This window comes from Bombina bombina, chromosome 6 (genome assembly GCF_027579735.1).
Source record: "Bombina bombina isolate aBomBom1 chromosome 6, aBomBom1.pri, whole genome shotgun sequence".
NCBI lineage: Eukaryota > Metazoa > Chordata > Amphibia > Anura > Bombinatoridae > Bombina > Bombina bombina.
This window is the reverse complement of record NC_069504.1, coordinates 41,786,726-41,801,758: the sequence shown is the minus strand read 5'-3', so window position 1 is coordinate 41,801,758 and position 15,033 is coordinate 41,786,726. Positions and strand designations below refer to the sequence as shown.

Sequence of the window (15,033 nt, the reverse complement as noted above, 5' to 3'; positions counted from 1 at the left end):
AAGATGGTCACTCCCTTGGTCTGATCTTTAGCTATCGATGCACTCTCTCAAGCTTCACAAACTCCCCTTTTTCTCTTTCTGACCATCATCTCCTCACTTGCAACATCTCATCCCTCCCTACAACTCTCCCTCCTTCTACCCCTTACACCAAACTTCACAGAAGCATTATGTCATTAGATAAGCAACAGCTCGCTAGTTCTCTCGAACCTCTCCTCTAATCCATCTCCTCCTTTTCCTGCCCTGACCAATCTATCTGCCACTATAATAACACACTTACATCAGTCCTTAACAATCTGGCCCCCGCTACGATAGCTCGGAAACCACACACTCACTTTCAGCCCTGGCATACTCCTCTGACACGGTAGCTACGCAGATGTTCCCGTACTTCTGAGCAGCACTAGAGAAAATCTCAGAATTCAGCTGACTTTCTTCACTACAAGTTCATCTTGAACTCTTACTACTCTGCCCTTAATCTTTCTAAGCAACGCTACTTCTCTTTTCTTATCTCCACTCTTTCTTCAAACCCAAAACGTCTGTTCTCCAATTTCAACACTCTTCTCCGCCAATCCCACCTCCTAATACAACTTCTCTGTCAGCTCAAGATTTGACCAGCCACTTCAATAACAAAATCGATTCCATCAGAAACTAAATCAGCTCTCAACAAGCTTCCAGCCTCTCACCCCCTCAAAAGCTTGCAATTAATCAAAACTCACCTAGCCATATATTTAGCTCTTTCACCACTGTTAATGAGGAAGACGTTTCTGCACTTATACTGTGCTCTTACCTCACTACCTGTCCCCTCAACCCCATCCCCTCACAGCTACTCCCCTCCCTCTCTTCTACCCTTACCCCTATACTCACACACATTTCAACCTCTCCCTCAGCACTGGTATATTTCCCTCATCTCTAAAACATGCACTGGTCATACCTATCCTCAAAAAAAACCTTCTCTCGATCCAACCTTCCCATCCAACTACTGCCCTAATTCCCTACTCCCTCTTGCCGCAAAGCTTATTGAAAAGCTAGTACATGCATGGCTTTCCCATTTCCTTACATTATATTCCCCCTTTGACCCACTGAAATCTGGATTTTTCCCCCATCACTCCACAGAGACAGCAGGTTACCAACAACCTACTTACAGCAAAATCCAAAGGCCACATCTCTCTGCTTATCCTCCTTGATCTGTCTGCAGCCTTTGATACTGTTTACCACCCTCTTTTGCTCCAAACCCTCCAATCCTTTGGCATTTGTGAAACAGCCCTCTCGTGGTCTCTTCCTACCTGTCTAACTGTACCTTTAATGTAGCCTTCTCTGGGGCTTCCTCTGCCCTTTTATCACTTTCTGTTGGAGTACCGCAAGGCTCTGTCCTCGGTCCCCTTCTCTTCTCAATCTACACGTCATCATTAGGTTCCCTAATAAAGTCCCACAGGTTTCTATATAATTTATTTGCTGAGGACACTCAAATCTACATCTCTGCTCCAGACCTATCCCCTTCCTTGCTAACCCATCTAACTGTCTTTCTTACATCTCTTCATGGATGTCCTCAAACTACCTTAAGCTAATCTCTCTAAAACTGAGCCTGTTTTTTTCCCCCCTTCTTCTAAAATCTCCACCCCCCATCTCTCTATAACTGTTGACAATTCCATCATTACCCCTACCCCGCATGCCCGATGTCTTGGGGTCACACTTGACTCAGATCTTTCTTTCACTCCTCACATTCAGGCCATGGCTAAATCCTGCCGCTTCCACCTTAAAAACATCTCTAAAATTAGACATTTCCTTACACAAGACACAACTAAGATTTTAATCCACTCTCTCATCCTTTCCCACATTGACTACTGCAACTCTGTCCTCTCTGGACTCCCTAGCTGACGTCTAGCTCCTTTACAATCCATAATGAATGCATATGCCAGGCTCATCTTCCTTACATGCCACACAAACGGAGAGAAGCAGTGCACTCTGCCTTACCCGTCACTGTTTTCTCACGGCACACAGGAGCGTGGGGATGACGTCACACGTCACAATAAGGAGTGCTAAGCAGACATTATTCATCCATAACGCCAAAAGTGTAAAGGCAAACAGAAATATCCAAAAACTCCTCAAATAAAAAAAGTCCAAAATGTATTTAAATACTTAAAAACAAAGTGTATCAGCAGCTCTGACAGCGCAATGACTGGCTTATCATAGTGAGGACAGCTGGGCTCCTATGCAGCAGACATGTTTCGTGCTCGCAAGCTCACAGGAGTTCCAGCATCCTCCAATTAAATAGGCTCATTTCTTAAAGACACATTGTTACATTTTGTCCACACTATACAATTCAATTAAAAACATATTATTCAAAAACTGATAATATACAAATGTTATAAGTAGGTTCAATAGGAGAGCTAATTAACTATTAAATACAACAAGACAAATTTAGGTTATGTAACTCATTTAGCTTTTAAACCATATTTAATATTTATATAACTATATTAAAGTCTAATTTAATAGTACTCTGCAATGTTCCTATATAAGTCTATACACATAAGTCAATATCTCTTCTGAAATTTAGACCATGGGGTATAGAGGTACTCAGAGTGAAAATCCAGAATACCTCTCAGGTTTAATTTTTTTTCTCTGTCACCCCCTCTTTTCCATATAGGGACGTGATATATCTTTTGTACAGTTAATAGATTGGAATCAGAATTGTGGAATTCCCTATAGTGTCTTGCTATTGGGGTATCAGATTTGGGATCTTCTATTGACCTGCAGTGTTCTAAAAACCTATCCTTCACCTATTCTTTGTTTTTCCTACATATTGCTTAGAGCACCCCTACCGTCAATAGATATATCACATGTGTTGTAGCACAATTTATATAAAAATTGATTTTATGAGGTTTTTGGGTATGTGTAGATTTTATGTTCATCTTCCTTACACGTCGCTTTTCATCTGCTGCACCTCTCTGCCAATCCCTTTACTGGCTTCCTCTTGCCTCCAGGATTAAACACAAAATTCTGACTCTGACATACAAAGCCCTCAACTGCACTGCTCCCCTCTATATCTGAGACCTTGTCTCCAGATACTCTCCCTCTCATCACCTTTGCTCTGCTCACAACCTCCTACTCTCCTCCTCTCTTGTTACCTCCTCACATTCCCGTTTACAGGACTTCTATAGACTGTCTCCCATCTTGTGGAAATCTCTGCCTCACTCCACAAGACTATCCCCTAGTTTTGAAAGCTTCAAGCACTCCCTAAAGACTCTTCTGTTCAGGGATGCATACAACCTACACTAACCTTTCTTAATAACAGTTCCTCTCCTCCATTGCTATCCGCCATGAACCTCCCTTAGAATGTAGACCTAGGAGCCCAACTGCTTGCAATTCACCTTCACAAGAGCTGACTACAACAGTGCGACTCTAGGCAGGGCCCTCTACCGATTTGATTCCTATAATTGCTACCTTGTATACCGCCTATATTTATAGTGCTGCAGAATCTGTTGGCGCTCTACAAATAACCGATAATAATAATCATAACAATAATAACTGTATATCCACCAGTATGTGGTATGAACTGTATATACATCAGTATGTGGTATGAACTATATATCCATTAGTGATGTCGCGAACAGTTCGCCGGAGAACAGTTCCCAGCGATCTTAGCTTGTTCGCGTTCGCCGCGGCGGGCGAACATATGCGATGTTCGATCCGCCCCCTATTCGTCATCATTGAGTAAACTTTGACCCTTTGACCCTGTATCTCACAGTCTGCAGACACATTTCAGCCAATCAGCAGCAGACACTCCCTCCCAGACCCTCCCAGCTCCTGGGCAGCAGCCATTTTAGATTCATTACGATCCTGTATTCTTAGTGAGAGGAGGGTTAGTGCTGCTGCTGGTGATAGTGTATTCAGTGTCCACTACAGTCCTGAAGGACTCATCTAATCTCTGCTGTAAGGACAGCACCCCAAAAAGCCCTTTTTAGGGCTAGAACTTCAGCCCAAAAAGCCCTAGAACTTCAGTCGTTTTTTTTTTTTTCTTTTGTAATCTAATTGTATTTGCCTGCCTGTCAGCCTGTGTGTGAGGCTCACAGCATATACTGTGATTAATTGCTCTGTGCCACCACTCATATCTGGTGTAACATTAGTGTAAATTTAAAAAAAAACAACTTTTACATCAGTTTGCTAGTGTAATCTAATTTCATTTTCCATCAGGCCTGTGTGCCAGGCCCACAGCATATACTGTGATTAATTGCTCTGTGTCACCACTCATATCTGGTGTAACATTAGTGTAAGTTTAAAAAAAAAAACTTTTACATCAGTAAATCTTTAATAATAATCTATAATGTGCCTTATTTTCTTGGTATCCTTTGTTGAAGAGTAAACCTAGGCTCATGAGCAGCAATGCACTACTGGGAAGCTAGCTGGTGATTGGTGTTGGCGCATATAGGTTTTGTTCTAACAGCAAAAGTCAATCTATTTGAAACTCTTATTGCCGTCAATAGATTGATTATGGACTTAACTTTAAGCTATGTGGGCTAATTTTGCCTTACTTTTCCCCCAATCTCTATATAAGTTGGTGGGAGCTATCAAGTTTTTTCAACAATAAACTCCTTCAGAATAAAATTAACGCATACAAACTATATATATATATATATATATACACATATGTGTTGGTGTGTATATTTATTTTTTATACCCAAACTGGAGGCCAGGGAATTTTTAACATATCTTAATTCTAATTATAAGGGTCTTAAAGGGATAGTCTAGTCAAAACCAAACCTGCACGGTTCACATAGAACACGCAACTCCAAGCAACCCTCCAATCTACTTCCCTTATCAAACCTTCTTCGTTCTCTTGGCATCTCCACTTGAATGTAAGCCTAGGAGACGGCTCATCCCTGGTTCAGAACCTGGGCAGCGCCTGCCTACCGGTGCCTACATTTAGACACCAATCAGAAAGCACCACCCAGGTTCCGAACCAAAAACGGTCCAGCTCCCATACGCACATTCCTGCTTTTTCAAACAAAGATACCAAAAGAACGAAGAAAAATCGACAACAGGAGCAAACTAAAAAGTTGCTCAAAATTGCGTGCCCTATCCGAACCACGAAAATTCAATCTCGACTTGACTGTCCCCTTAAGTTTTACCAATGAGTATAATAAGATGATGATACCATACCTGGATGTATCTTTGAAAGGTTAAAGTGAATGTAAATCTTCATGCCAAAGTGCCCGGTCCTTTTAAAAATCTGACCAAAAACAGGGGCACTCCCATGCGCAGCTTGCGGTTGTGCAAATGGACTGTTTGCGGTTGTTTGCGGTGCGTTAAACGTGGAGTTTGGTCTGTCACTGTGAAGCGGGCGTAACCCTTACACTACCTGATCGATACAACATCATACCTGATGTTTTAAAGCACGTTATTCCAAACAATTTAGGAATGTTAGGTGATTTATGCCCTTTATGGATTAAAACCAGACTCTGCATCAACTATGTAATTTTCCATGGGAGTTTTGCCATGGATCCCCCTCCGGCATGCCACAGTTCAGGTGTTAGTCCCCTTGAAACAACTTTTCCATCACTATTGTGGCCAGAAAGAGTCCCTGTGGGTTTTAAAATTCGCTTGCCCAATGAAGTCAATGGGGGTTCGCCCGGTCCGCCGGTTCGCGAACATTTGCGGAAGTTCGCGTTCGACATTCGCGAACGCAAAATTTTAGGTTTGCGACATCACTTATATACATCAGTATGTGGTATGAACTATATATCCATCAGTATGTGGTATGAACTATATATCCATCAGTATGTGGTATGAACTGTATATACATCAGTATGTGGTATGAACTATATATGCATCAGTATGTGGTATGAACTGTATATCCATCAGTATGTGGTATGAACTATATATCCATCAGTATGTGGTATGAACTATATATCCATCAGTATGTGGTATGAACTATATATCCATCAGTATGTGGTATGAACTATATATCCATCAGTATGTGGTTTGAACTGTATATCCATCAGTATGTGGTTTGAACTGTATGTCCATCAGTATGTAATTTATAGACATCCTGAATATAAAGATATTGAATTATTAACAATATAAATCTAATTGTATTTGTATGTGGACTGTCAGTATATCTTTAAATACTCAGATGTAACAAACTTTGTTCTTAACATTTTTTTATTTGATTTGCATAATTCATATCTAATTCCTGGCTATTTCTCCAGTGATCATTAGAGCGTTGATTAGCAGAGATATGTGTTGTCCGGCAATGACGCACACTTAAGGAACTTGCTACAGAGACGGAAAGTCACAGTACTTTAATGTTAGGCATATTGCGTCTTCACACAATAATTACACTTAGCTGACCGACTTAATCAAGAAACAAATGGGAACCATTTACGTACAAAGCACAAGAGACTAGAAAGTTCCTGAGCTGCTTCTGATTGTCCAATTTTCACATCATTAAGGTTTTTTCAATACAAACACAAATAGGAATCACTTTAAACTATTTTGTTGACAGATAAATGTGTGACAAGTGGAGAGTTTCTTTGTTCTGCAGTTTCTCTGTCATAGAAAGTCCTGAAGAAAAGCAAATTATTGGTAAAAATGCTACTATATATATATATATATATATATATATATATATATATATATATATACCTGTATATATATACACACACACACATACATACAGGAGTGGGAAATATCAAGATAGTTTACCAGTCAGAGGCTATATATATACATGTTTTGTTTATATGTATATTACAGAAAGAATAGCAGGAGAACTAAGTAAATTTGATAATAGAAGTCACGTGGAATTTGTTTTGTTTTGATAAACACATATTTTTGACAACTGTTCCTGGGAGTAAAGTGTTAAAACACCCTATAAAACACATTTAAAACATGTAAGATACACATATATTCAATAAAATAATATTTATAATTAAGAATTATGTTGACTGAAATATTTTACAACAGATATAATAAAATATTTCGTTATCTTTCTATAACAAAACACACTTTATCCAGTTGTAAAACAGTATGAGGAAGTATGCTCAACTGGGTGAAAAACAATACCATTAGCTGTTTACCAGCTGAGGGCTAGATTACAAGGGACACCCTAAAGTTGATGTGAGACGTTATAAGCAATATCATGACTGCATTAATTTGCATGCGTATTACGAGTTGAAAGTATACGGGTAAACTTGAGCGCAAACATAATTTGCACTCATTGAGTTAGTACGAGTAAAGCCCTCACGTAAGTGTTAGGGTTAAGGTAAAAAGTTCACCAAACACAACATAAATACATTAAAATAAAATGTTACCCTTATATATATATATATACAGTTTCTGATAATAATTAAAGGGACAAAAATGTTATTGTTTAAAAAGATAGAAAATCACTTTATTTACCATTCCCTAGTTTTGCATAACCAACATTGTTATATTACTGAACTTTTTACCTCTATAATTACCTTGTATCTAAGCCTCTGCAGACTGCCTCTTTATCCCAGATCTTTTAACAGACATGCATTTCAGGCAATTAGGCAATTAGGGACAGTCTACAATAGAATTGTTATTGTTTTATAAGATAGATAATCTCTTTATTACCCATTCCACAGTTTTGCATAACCAACACAGTTATATTAATATACTTTTTACCTCTGTGATTACCTTGTATCTAAGCATCTTCTGACAGCCCCATATATATATATACACACACATTTTGTGACAGATAATGGGATTGTGTATGATAGAATAGATTTGGGTATAATAGAAGAATCTCAAAGTGACTGGAGCTGTCTGATTGTACTTGTGCCAAAGCCTTATGGCACAATTAGATTATATAATGGATGCATATCCAATTTAGCTAATTGATGAGTTGTTAGAAAGACTAGCAAAGCCCAGATACCTCACTACAATTGACCTCACCAAGGGCTATTGGCAGGTGCCACTCACAGAGCAGGCAAAAGAAAAGACTGTATTTTCTACACCTGATGGCCCATTGCAATACACAGTTTTACCTTTTGTTTTACATGGAGCACCTGCCACATTCCAAAGAATGATGGACAGAATATTAAAGCCACATGCATGCTATGCAGCGGCATACTTAGATGACATTTTGATACACAGTGAGGATTGGGAATCCCATCTTCCAAAAGTACAAGCAGTCCTGAATTCAATATGAAATGCTGGTTTAACAGCTACAATTGGCATTGAAGAGGCTAAATACCTAGGCTATTCCATTGGTAGAGGTTTGGTGAAACCCCAGGTTGTCAAAATTGAAGCTATGCAAAAGTGGCGAAGGCCATTCACTAAGAAGCAAGTAAGGGCATTTCTTGGTATAATTAGATATTACAGGAGATTTATTTCTAGCTTTGCAATGATTGCTAGCCCTTTAACTGATTTGACTAAAGCTAAATCCCCTGTTATTGTTAAATGGTCTCCAGAAGCTGAAAAAGCATTCAGACGGCTTAAAGGGACATTATACACTCGATTTTCTTTGCATAAATGTTTTGTAGATAATCCATTTATATAGCCCATACAGTTTTTTTTAACCCTTTAATGACAGGGTTAACTTGTCTACATCGGAACAATGTTCCGATGTAGACAAATTGAAATCCCGCGATTGTGCATGTGATTGCGAGATTTCAGTGATGGGATCGGGTCAGGGGGGCGTCCCTATGAAGCTAGGCACGCCCTCAAGACCTCGATCCCATCCAGGAAGTGCCGTTGGCTTCAGGACAGCCAAGCGTCTCTGACGTTCTATTCCGTCCTAGGGGCACTAAAGCCCGGTGCAGTTAGGACGGAATAGAATAGGCGTTAAAAGGTTAAACAAAATATATAGTTTTGCTTATTTTCAAATAACATTGTGCTGATTTTCAGACTCCTAACCAAGACCCAAAGTTTTAGGAGTGTACTGATCTATTCCTACTCCAGCTTGCTCCTATTTGTGTAAAGAGTAATTTTCATATGCAGAAGGGGGGGGGAGGTGTCTGCTTTCACTGGGTGTTCCAGTCAACCTAATCAAAAGTGCTAAACTGGGAGCTTCTAAGTAAGTTTTTAATCGGTTTTATACTGGATTTTTAGATCAGTATCTGTGCATATTCTTCCTTATAGTAGTGTCTATTACATGCAGTTATATGAACATTGGTGTATACTGTCCCATTAAGAAGGCCATATGTAACCAGCCAGTTCTGATAACCCCTAACTTTTCAAAAGAGTTTATTTTACAAACTTCAGTGCTTCAGATGTGGAGTCATTTCTCTAGAAAGACAGGGGGAAAAGCAACCAGTCTTGTATTTGAGTAGGAAGCTTGATCCACATGAAAAGATGTAGGCGATACTCTAGGAGTGTCTGGTGATAAAATGGGTGGTTAACACTCTGAAATATTATCTCTTAGGGAGGAAATTCAGATTGGTGACTGATCATGCTCCACTTACATGGATGAGGGAAAACAAAGAGAAAAATAGTAGAGTTACCCATTGGTTCCTAAGTTTGTAACCATTTAAATTTATATTGAACACAGAGCAGTAAGCAAACATGGAAATGTTGATAGTCTTTCCAGAAAGCCCTCATTTGTTTCTAAGGTTGCTCATCCCAGTGGGTCTGAACTGGGGGGGGGGGGGGGATATGTGACAGAGCCGAGGTGATTGTGTATCATGGAATATATGTTTCCCCACAAATTATGCAGTGCTCTTGGTGGTATTGAAAATATATTATGTAATTGTATATTTAGGGCCGTTAATACACTCCACAGTTTGGAGGTGGCTGAGAACTGCAGGTGAGGAATCCAGTTCAGGTTTTCCCTACAAACTAAGGTTTTCTCACCTGCAGCTAATTAAGATTAATTAACTCCTATTATATAGTGTTTGCTGAATCTGTTAGTTAGAACCTGTATGTGAAAGACAGAGGATATGTAGTTGTGCTGGTGTCTAGAGGTTCTAGGCCTATGAGGTTTGACATTTTGTAATTTTGCATTTGTGTAAAAAAAAACTTTAGTCAGAGATAATTTATTCTGTTTAGTAATCACCACTGTGCAAGGATTTATTTTGTTCTTTTGTTTATGTTTAAACTGTTTTCCTGCAAATTGTCTGTGAATAAACAGGCCAAGGCTTTTACACCTGATCCAGTGTGTTTGAAGTGTTTCTCGGCTGTGAAGACTGTGTGTCACAGCTGTTCCGGGACAAAATACTGATAAAGGGGATACAATAGTCCCTAGAAACGTCAAATACACAGTGATTGTACCATGTCTGCAGTGGAATGTATATGTAATATAAGTCAAACAAACTGCAGCCCACATTCTGAGCAGGCAAGGTGTTTGAATGCTTGTGCACAGGGCCATCAAAGCATTACACATACTTCCTAAACTGACCTGTGGTATTCAAATAAAGGAAGAATCTAATAACAAGAAAAAAAGGCAACTTTAATAGTGAACATGAATCGCATTGTGTAAACAGCGTCAAAGATTATCAACGTGCAGTGGCTCAGCCTCTGACTCGTTTCACGTGGTGTCGTCATGCTTCATCATAAAGGACTGGTCATCAACGACAGCTGTATACCCGCAAACAGGGGGGAAATGTGGTTCGTATTTGAAAACACTACGGAAAGCCATGTGATGGACATTGCAAGGAAATTATGAGAACAGACTCTATAACCCTATAGTGCTATTGCATATTACCCAAATAGACCCTTAGTAATTACATTCAGGAAGGTATTTGATGATCTTAAATGAAAGAGTTTTCAAAACTTCAGTTCATGATGAAATGATTCAGATAAGTGGCTGCTAGTTGTGTGTGAGTCACCATGGGCAGAATTCCTCCTAATTATTTTCTATCTATTTGCCTGTTGTGTCCCTAATAATAATAATAAAAGTAATAATAATGCTATATACTATAGGTGCCTGGGGCCATACACTTATGAATCTGCATCTGAACAATCCCAACACTCATGACAACACTGTTATACGACCAAGTATTCTGTTGTAACAGATAACAATATGTATTAATTTTAACAAATCCATTAACACATTGTTTTCTGTTGTTCCTACATCAGCTGCTCTTGAATATATGTAAGTTCACCTCTTTTCTGACTGCCTGTTTTCTTCTAATATGTGTATATTTTGGCATATTTTGTCATTATATATATATATATATATATATATATATATATATATATATATATATATATATATATATATATATATATATATTCCTATGCCATCTACCTTATTATTCATTTAATATTATTTTCTACAGGAAAAGATTTTCAGCTGGTCATTAAATCTTCCAACCCAGATGAATTTTACGACGATATCGACCCAACTGAAGAGGTGACTTTGCCCCCTGAAGGCACAACAGTGGAAAATACTGTAGAAGATATTGTCTGGAATACAACTCTTCCCACCACCCAACCATCAAGCACTCACCCAGCACAGAACACCACAGGTAGCTGAAGACTAGCAGAATACCCTAACTCACATGAAAACATTTTGTTGACTTAATACAAACTGTCAGTGTTATTAGGCAAAATCCCATGATATAAGTCACATGGTGTTTTTCCCATGTATTTTCATTTATCTAGATTAGGACATTTAGCTATTCATGATTTATGCCATGTGCCTCCCATGCATGCTTGTTAGTCTGTAAGAGAACATTCTAACTAGTGATCAATCAAGTGCCTCCTATGCATGCTTTGTTAGTCTGTAAGAGAACATTCTAACTAGTGATCAATCAAGTGCCTCCTATGCATGCTTGTTAGGCTGTAAGAGAACATTCTAACTAGTGATCAATCAAGGGCCTCCTATGCATGCTTTGTTAGTCTGTAAGAGAACATTCTAACTAGTGATCAATCAAGTGCCTCCTATGCATGCTTGTTAGTCTGTAAGAGAACATTCTAACTAGTGATCAATCAAGGGCCTCCTATGCATGCTTGTTAGTCTGTAAGAGAACATTCTAACTAGTGATCAATCAAGGGCCTCCTATGCATGCTTTGTTAGTCTGTAAGAGAACATTCTAACTAGTGATCAATCAAGGGCCTCCTATGCATGCTTTGTTAGTCTGTAAGAGAACATTCTAACTAGTGATCAATCAAGGGCCTCCTATGCATGCTTTGTTAGTCTGTAAGAGAACATTCTAACTAGTGATCAATCAAGTGCCTCCTATGCATGCTTGTTAGTCTGTAAGAGAACATTCTAACTAGTGATCAATCAATTGCCTCCTATGCATGCTTGTTAGTCTGTAAGAGAACATTCTAACTAGTGATCAATCAAGGGCCTCCTATGCATGCTTTGTTAGTCTGTAAGAGAACATTCTAACTAGTGATCAATCAAGGGACTCCTATGCATGCTTTGTTAGTCTGTAAGAGAACATTCTAACTAGTGATCAATCAAGGGCCTCCTATGCATGCTTTGTTAGTCTGTAAGAGAACATTCTAACTAGTGATCAATCAAGTGCCTCCTATGCATGCTTGTTAGTCTGTAAGAGAACATTCTAACTAGTGATCAATCAAGTGCCTCCTATGCATGCTTTGTTAGTCTGTAAGAGAACATTCTAACTAGTGATCAATCAAGTGCCTCCTATGCATGCTTGTTAGTCTGTAAGAGAACATTCTAACTAGTGATCAATCAAGGGCCTCCTATGCATGCTTGTTAGTCTGTAAGAGAACATTCTAACTAGTGATCAACCAAGGGCCTCCTATGCATGCTTGTTAGTCTGTAAGAGAACATTCTAACTAGTGATCAATCAAGTGCCTCCTATGCATGCTTTGTTAGTCTGTAAGAGAACATTCTAACTAGTGATCAATCAAGTGCCTCCTATGCATGCTTGTTAGTCTGTAAGAGAACATTCTAACTAGTGATCAATCAAGGGCCTCCTATGCATGCTTGTTAGTCTGTAAGAGAACATTCTAACTAGTGATCAACCAAGGGCCTCCTATGCATGCTTGTTAGTCTGTAAGAGAACATTCTAACTAGTGATCAATCAAGGGCCTCCTATGCATGCTTGTTAGTCTGTAAGAGAACATTCTAACTAGTGATCAATCAAGGGCCTCCTATGCATGCTTGTTAGTCTGTAAGAGAACATTCTAACTAGTGATCAATCAAGTGCCTCCCATGCATGCTTGTTAGTCTGTAAGAGAACATTCTAACTAGTGATCAACCAAGGGCCTCCTATGCATGCTTTGTTAGTCTGTAAGAGAACATTCTAACTAGTGATCAATCAAGTGCCTCCTATGCATGCTTTGTTAGAGGAGTTTATCATAGCTTTTGAGGGATCATTTGCAGTGCCTCCTGAAAACATTCTTGGTCAAGGGAATGTGCATTCTATCTAGTTTTGACTCAGTCTAGGGATGCACACACTAGTTGTTAGTGAGTCATTGATGTGTTTCCCATAAATTATCTTTTTTTTTTAATTATTGCTTTTTATTAAGGACAAAAAATAAAAAATGCATTACATCGAGTTTACATGCGTTACATCAGATATCCATTTCAACCTCATATTTGATAAACAAACAAAGTCTTGCAAAATGACTTATGTCCTTGTTTTTACCCATATTGAGGTTTACATGCAGGGATAACATACAAATCAAGTATATACATAAAAAGAGAAAAGGGAAGAAGAAGAAAAGAGAAGGGAAAATGTTTTATCAGTAAAGATATTGGGGCCAAATTATCAAGCTCTGAAAGGAACTTGATGCCCCTTGTTTCCAGCGAGCCAGAAACAGAAGTTATGAAGCAGCGGTCTAAAGAGCGATGCTCCATAACTTGTCCGTCTGCTCTGAGGAGGCGGACAGAAATCAACCCGATCGTATTTGGATTGACACCCCATGCTAGCGCTGCTGAGACTACCTACCATATGATGTCATGGATGGAAATTAAGTTTCAACAAGACAAAGGCGTAAGCTTGATATTGTAAGTAAACAAAAGTTTCATTTTGATTTCTATGTCCTTTAACCCTTTAAATGCTAATGAGGGCTCTGAGCTGTCTCAAATTGTCCCAGTCAGATGCTGAAGATGGCTCAGAGCTGTCACTAGCACTCACCCACCTTTAGGGCAATCTGGGGACTCCCACTGACTCCCACCACGGCGATCTGGTCTGTATAGTGACAGGCATCGCGGGGGCTTCACGTTTGGCACGGTGATGTCACGTGCAATGACGTCACTGGGCAACTTTATTTAAAGTTGACAATGGACAAGTATCGAGAGATGGGCGCATGCTGCTTAGAAGCCTGCATATCAGGCATCTAAGCAGCTACAGACCCACTGTTGGAAAGGTAATCACCTAAACATTTCCAACGGTATAAGTCTTGGGGATCTGGAAAAAAAAGTTAAAAATAAATATATTTAAAAAAAGTAAAAATAAAAGAAAAACGCTCAAAACCAGCTTAGCTCCCAGGTGGGAAATGGCTTAGCAGCCAAAGGTTTAAATTATATTGATGCTAGAGTATTTTTTTTTTTTCAAGGTTAAAAATAGACATATTGCAGTCAGCAGTTCAAATACATTCCAAATCCCATACTATAAAAGGCCAAATGTGTTTGTCCGAAGCTGTCATGCGCAGTAGAGACAGCACGAGGACAAACACACCTGGCCTTAAATCCGCCGACTGCCGCGAGCAGAAGTGGGCATGGCCGAGCGTGGGGGCATGGCCGACAATGAAGGGGGCGTGACCTAGCGTGAAGGCCCGTGAAGGGGGAGGAGCCTAGCGTGAAGGTGCGTGAAGGGGCCATGGAGAGAGCTCAAACAGCTCAAAAGAGGGGAGAGAGGGGAGAGAGAGGAGAGAGAGATCAAGAGGGGAGAAAGAGAGAGGGGGGAGAGAGAGCGAGAGAGGGGGGAGAGAGAGGGGAGAGGGGGGGAGAGAGAGAGAGAGACAGAGGGGGGAGATAGAGAGAGAAGGGAGAGAGAGACAGAGGGGGGAGATAGAGAGAGAAAGAGAGAGAGAAAGGAGAGAGAGGAGAGAGAGAGGGGAGAGAGAGGAAAGAGAGAGAGAGGTGGAGAGAGAGAGGGGAGAGAGAGAGAGGGGAGAGAGAAAGAGTGGAGATGTGGATGGAGAGAGAGA

General features: G+C 39.7%; 2 protein-coding genes across 3 annotated transcripts in view; both read left to right on the top strand.

Annotated features, from left to right (window-relative positions):
- Window positions 1-11,434, top strand: part of LOC128664316 (collagen alpha-1(VII) chain-like) — a 913,939-nt gene extending 902,505 nt beyond the window's left edge. Inside the window, exon 99 of the mRNA XM_053719156.1 lies at window positions 11,238-11,434. Within this exon, the coding sequence (XP_053575131.1) occupies window positions 11,238-11,434 (197 nt within the window). The remainder of the gene's footprint in view (window positions 1-11,237) is intronic.
- The window catches only part of LOC128662577 (kunitz-type serine protease inhibitor 2-like), a 69,267-nt gene that overhangs the window by 31,626 nt on the left and 22,608 nt on the right, over window positions 1-15,033 (top strand). For both annotated transcript variants that reach the window (XM_053716388.1, XM_053716387.1), the window contains exon 2: window positions 11,238-11,426. The gene's annotated coding sequence lies outside the window, so the exon portion shown is untranslated. The remainder of the gene's footprint in view (window positions 1-11,237; window positions 11,427-15,033) is intronic.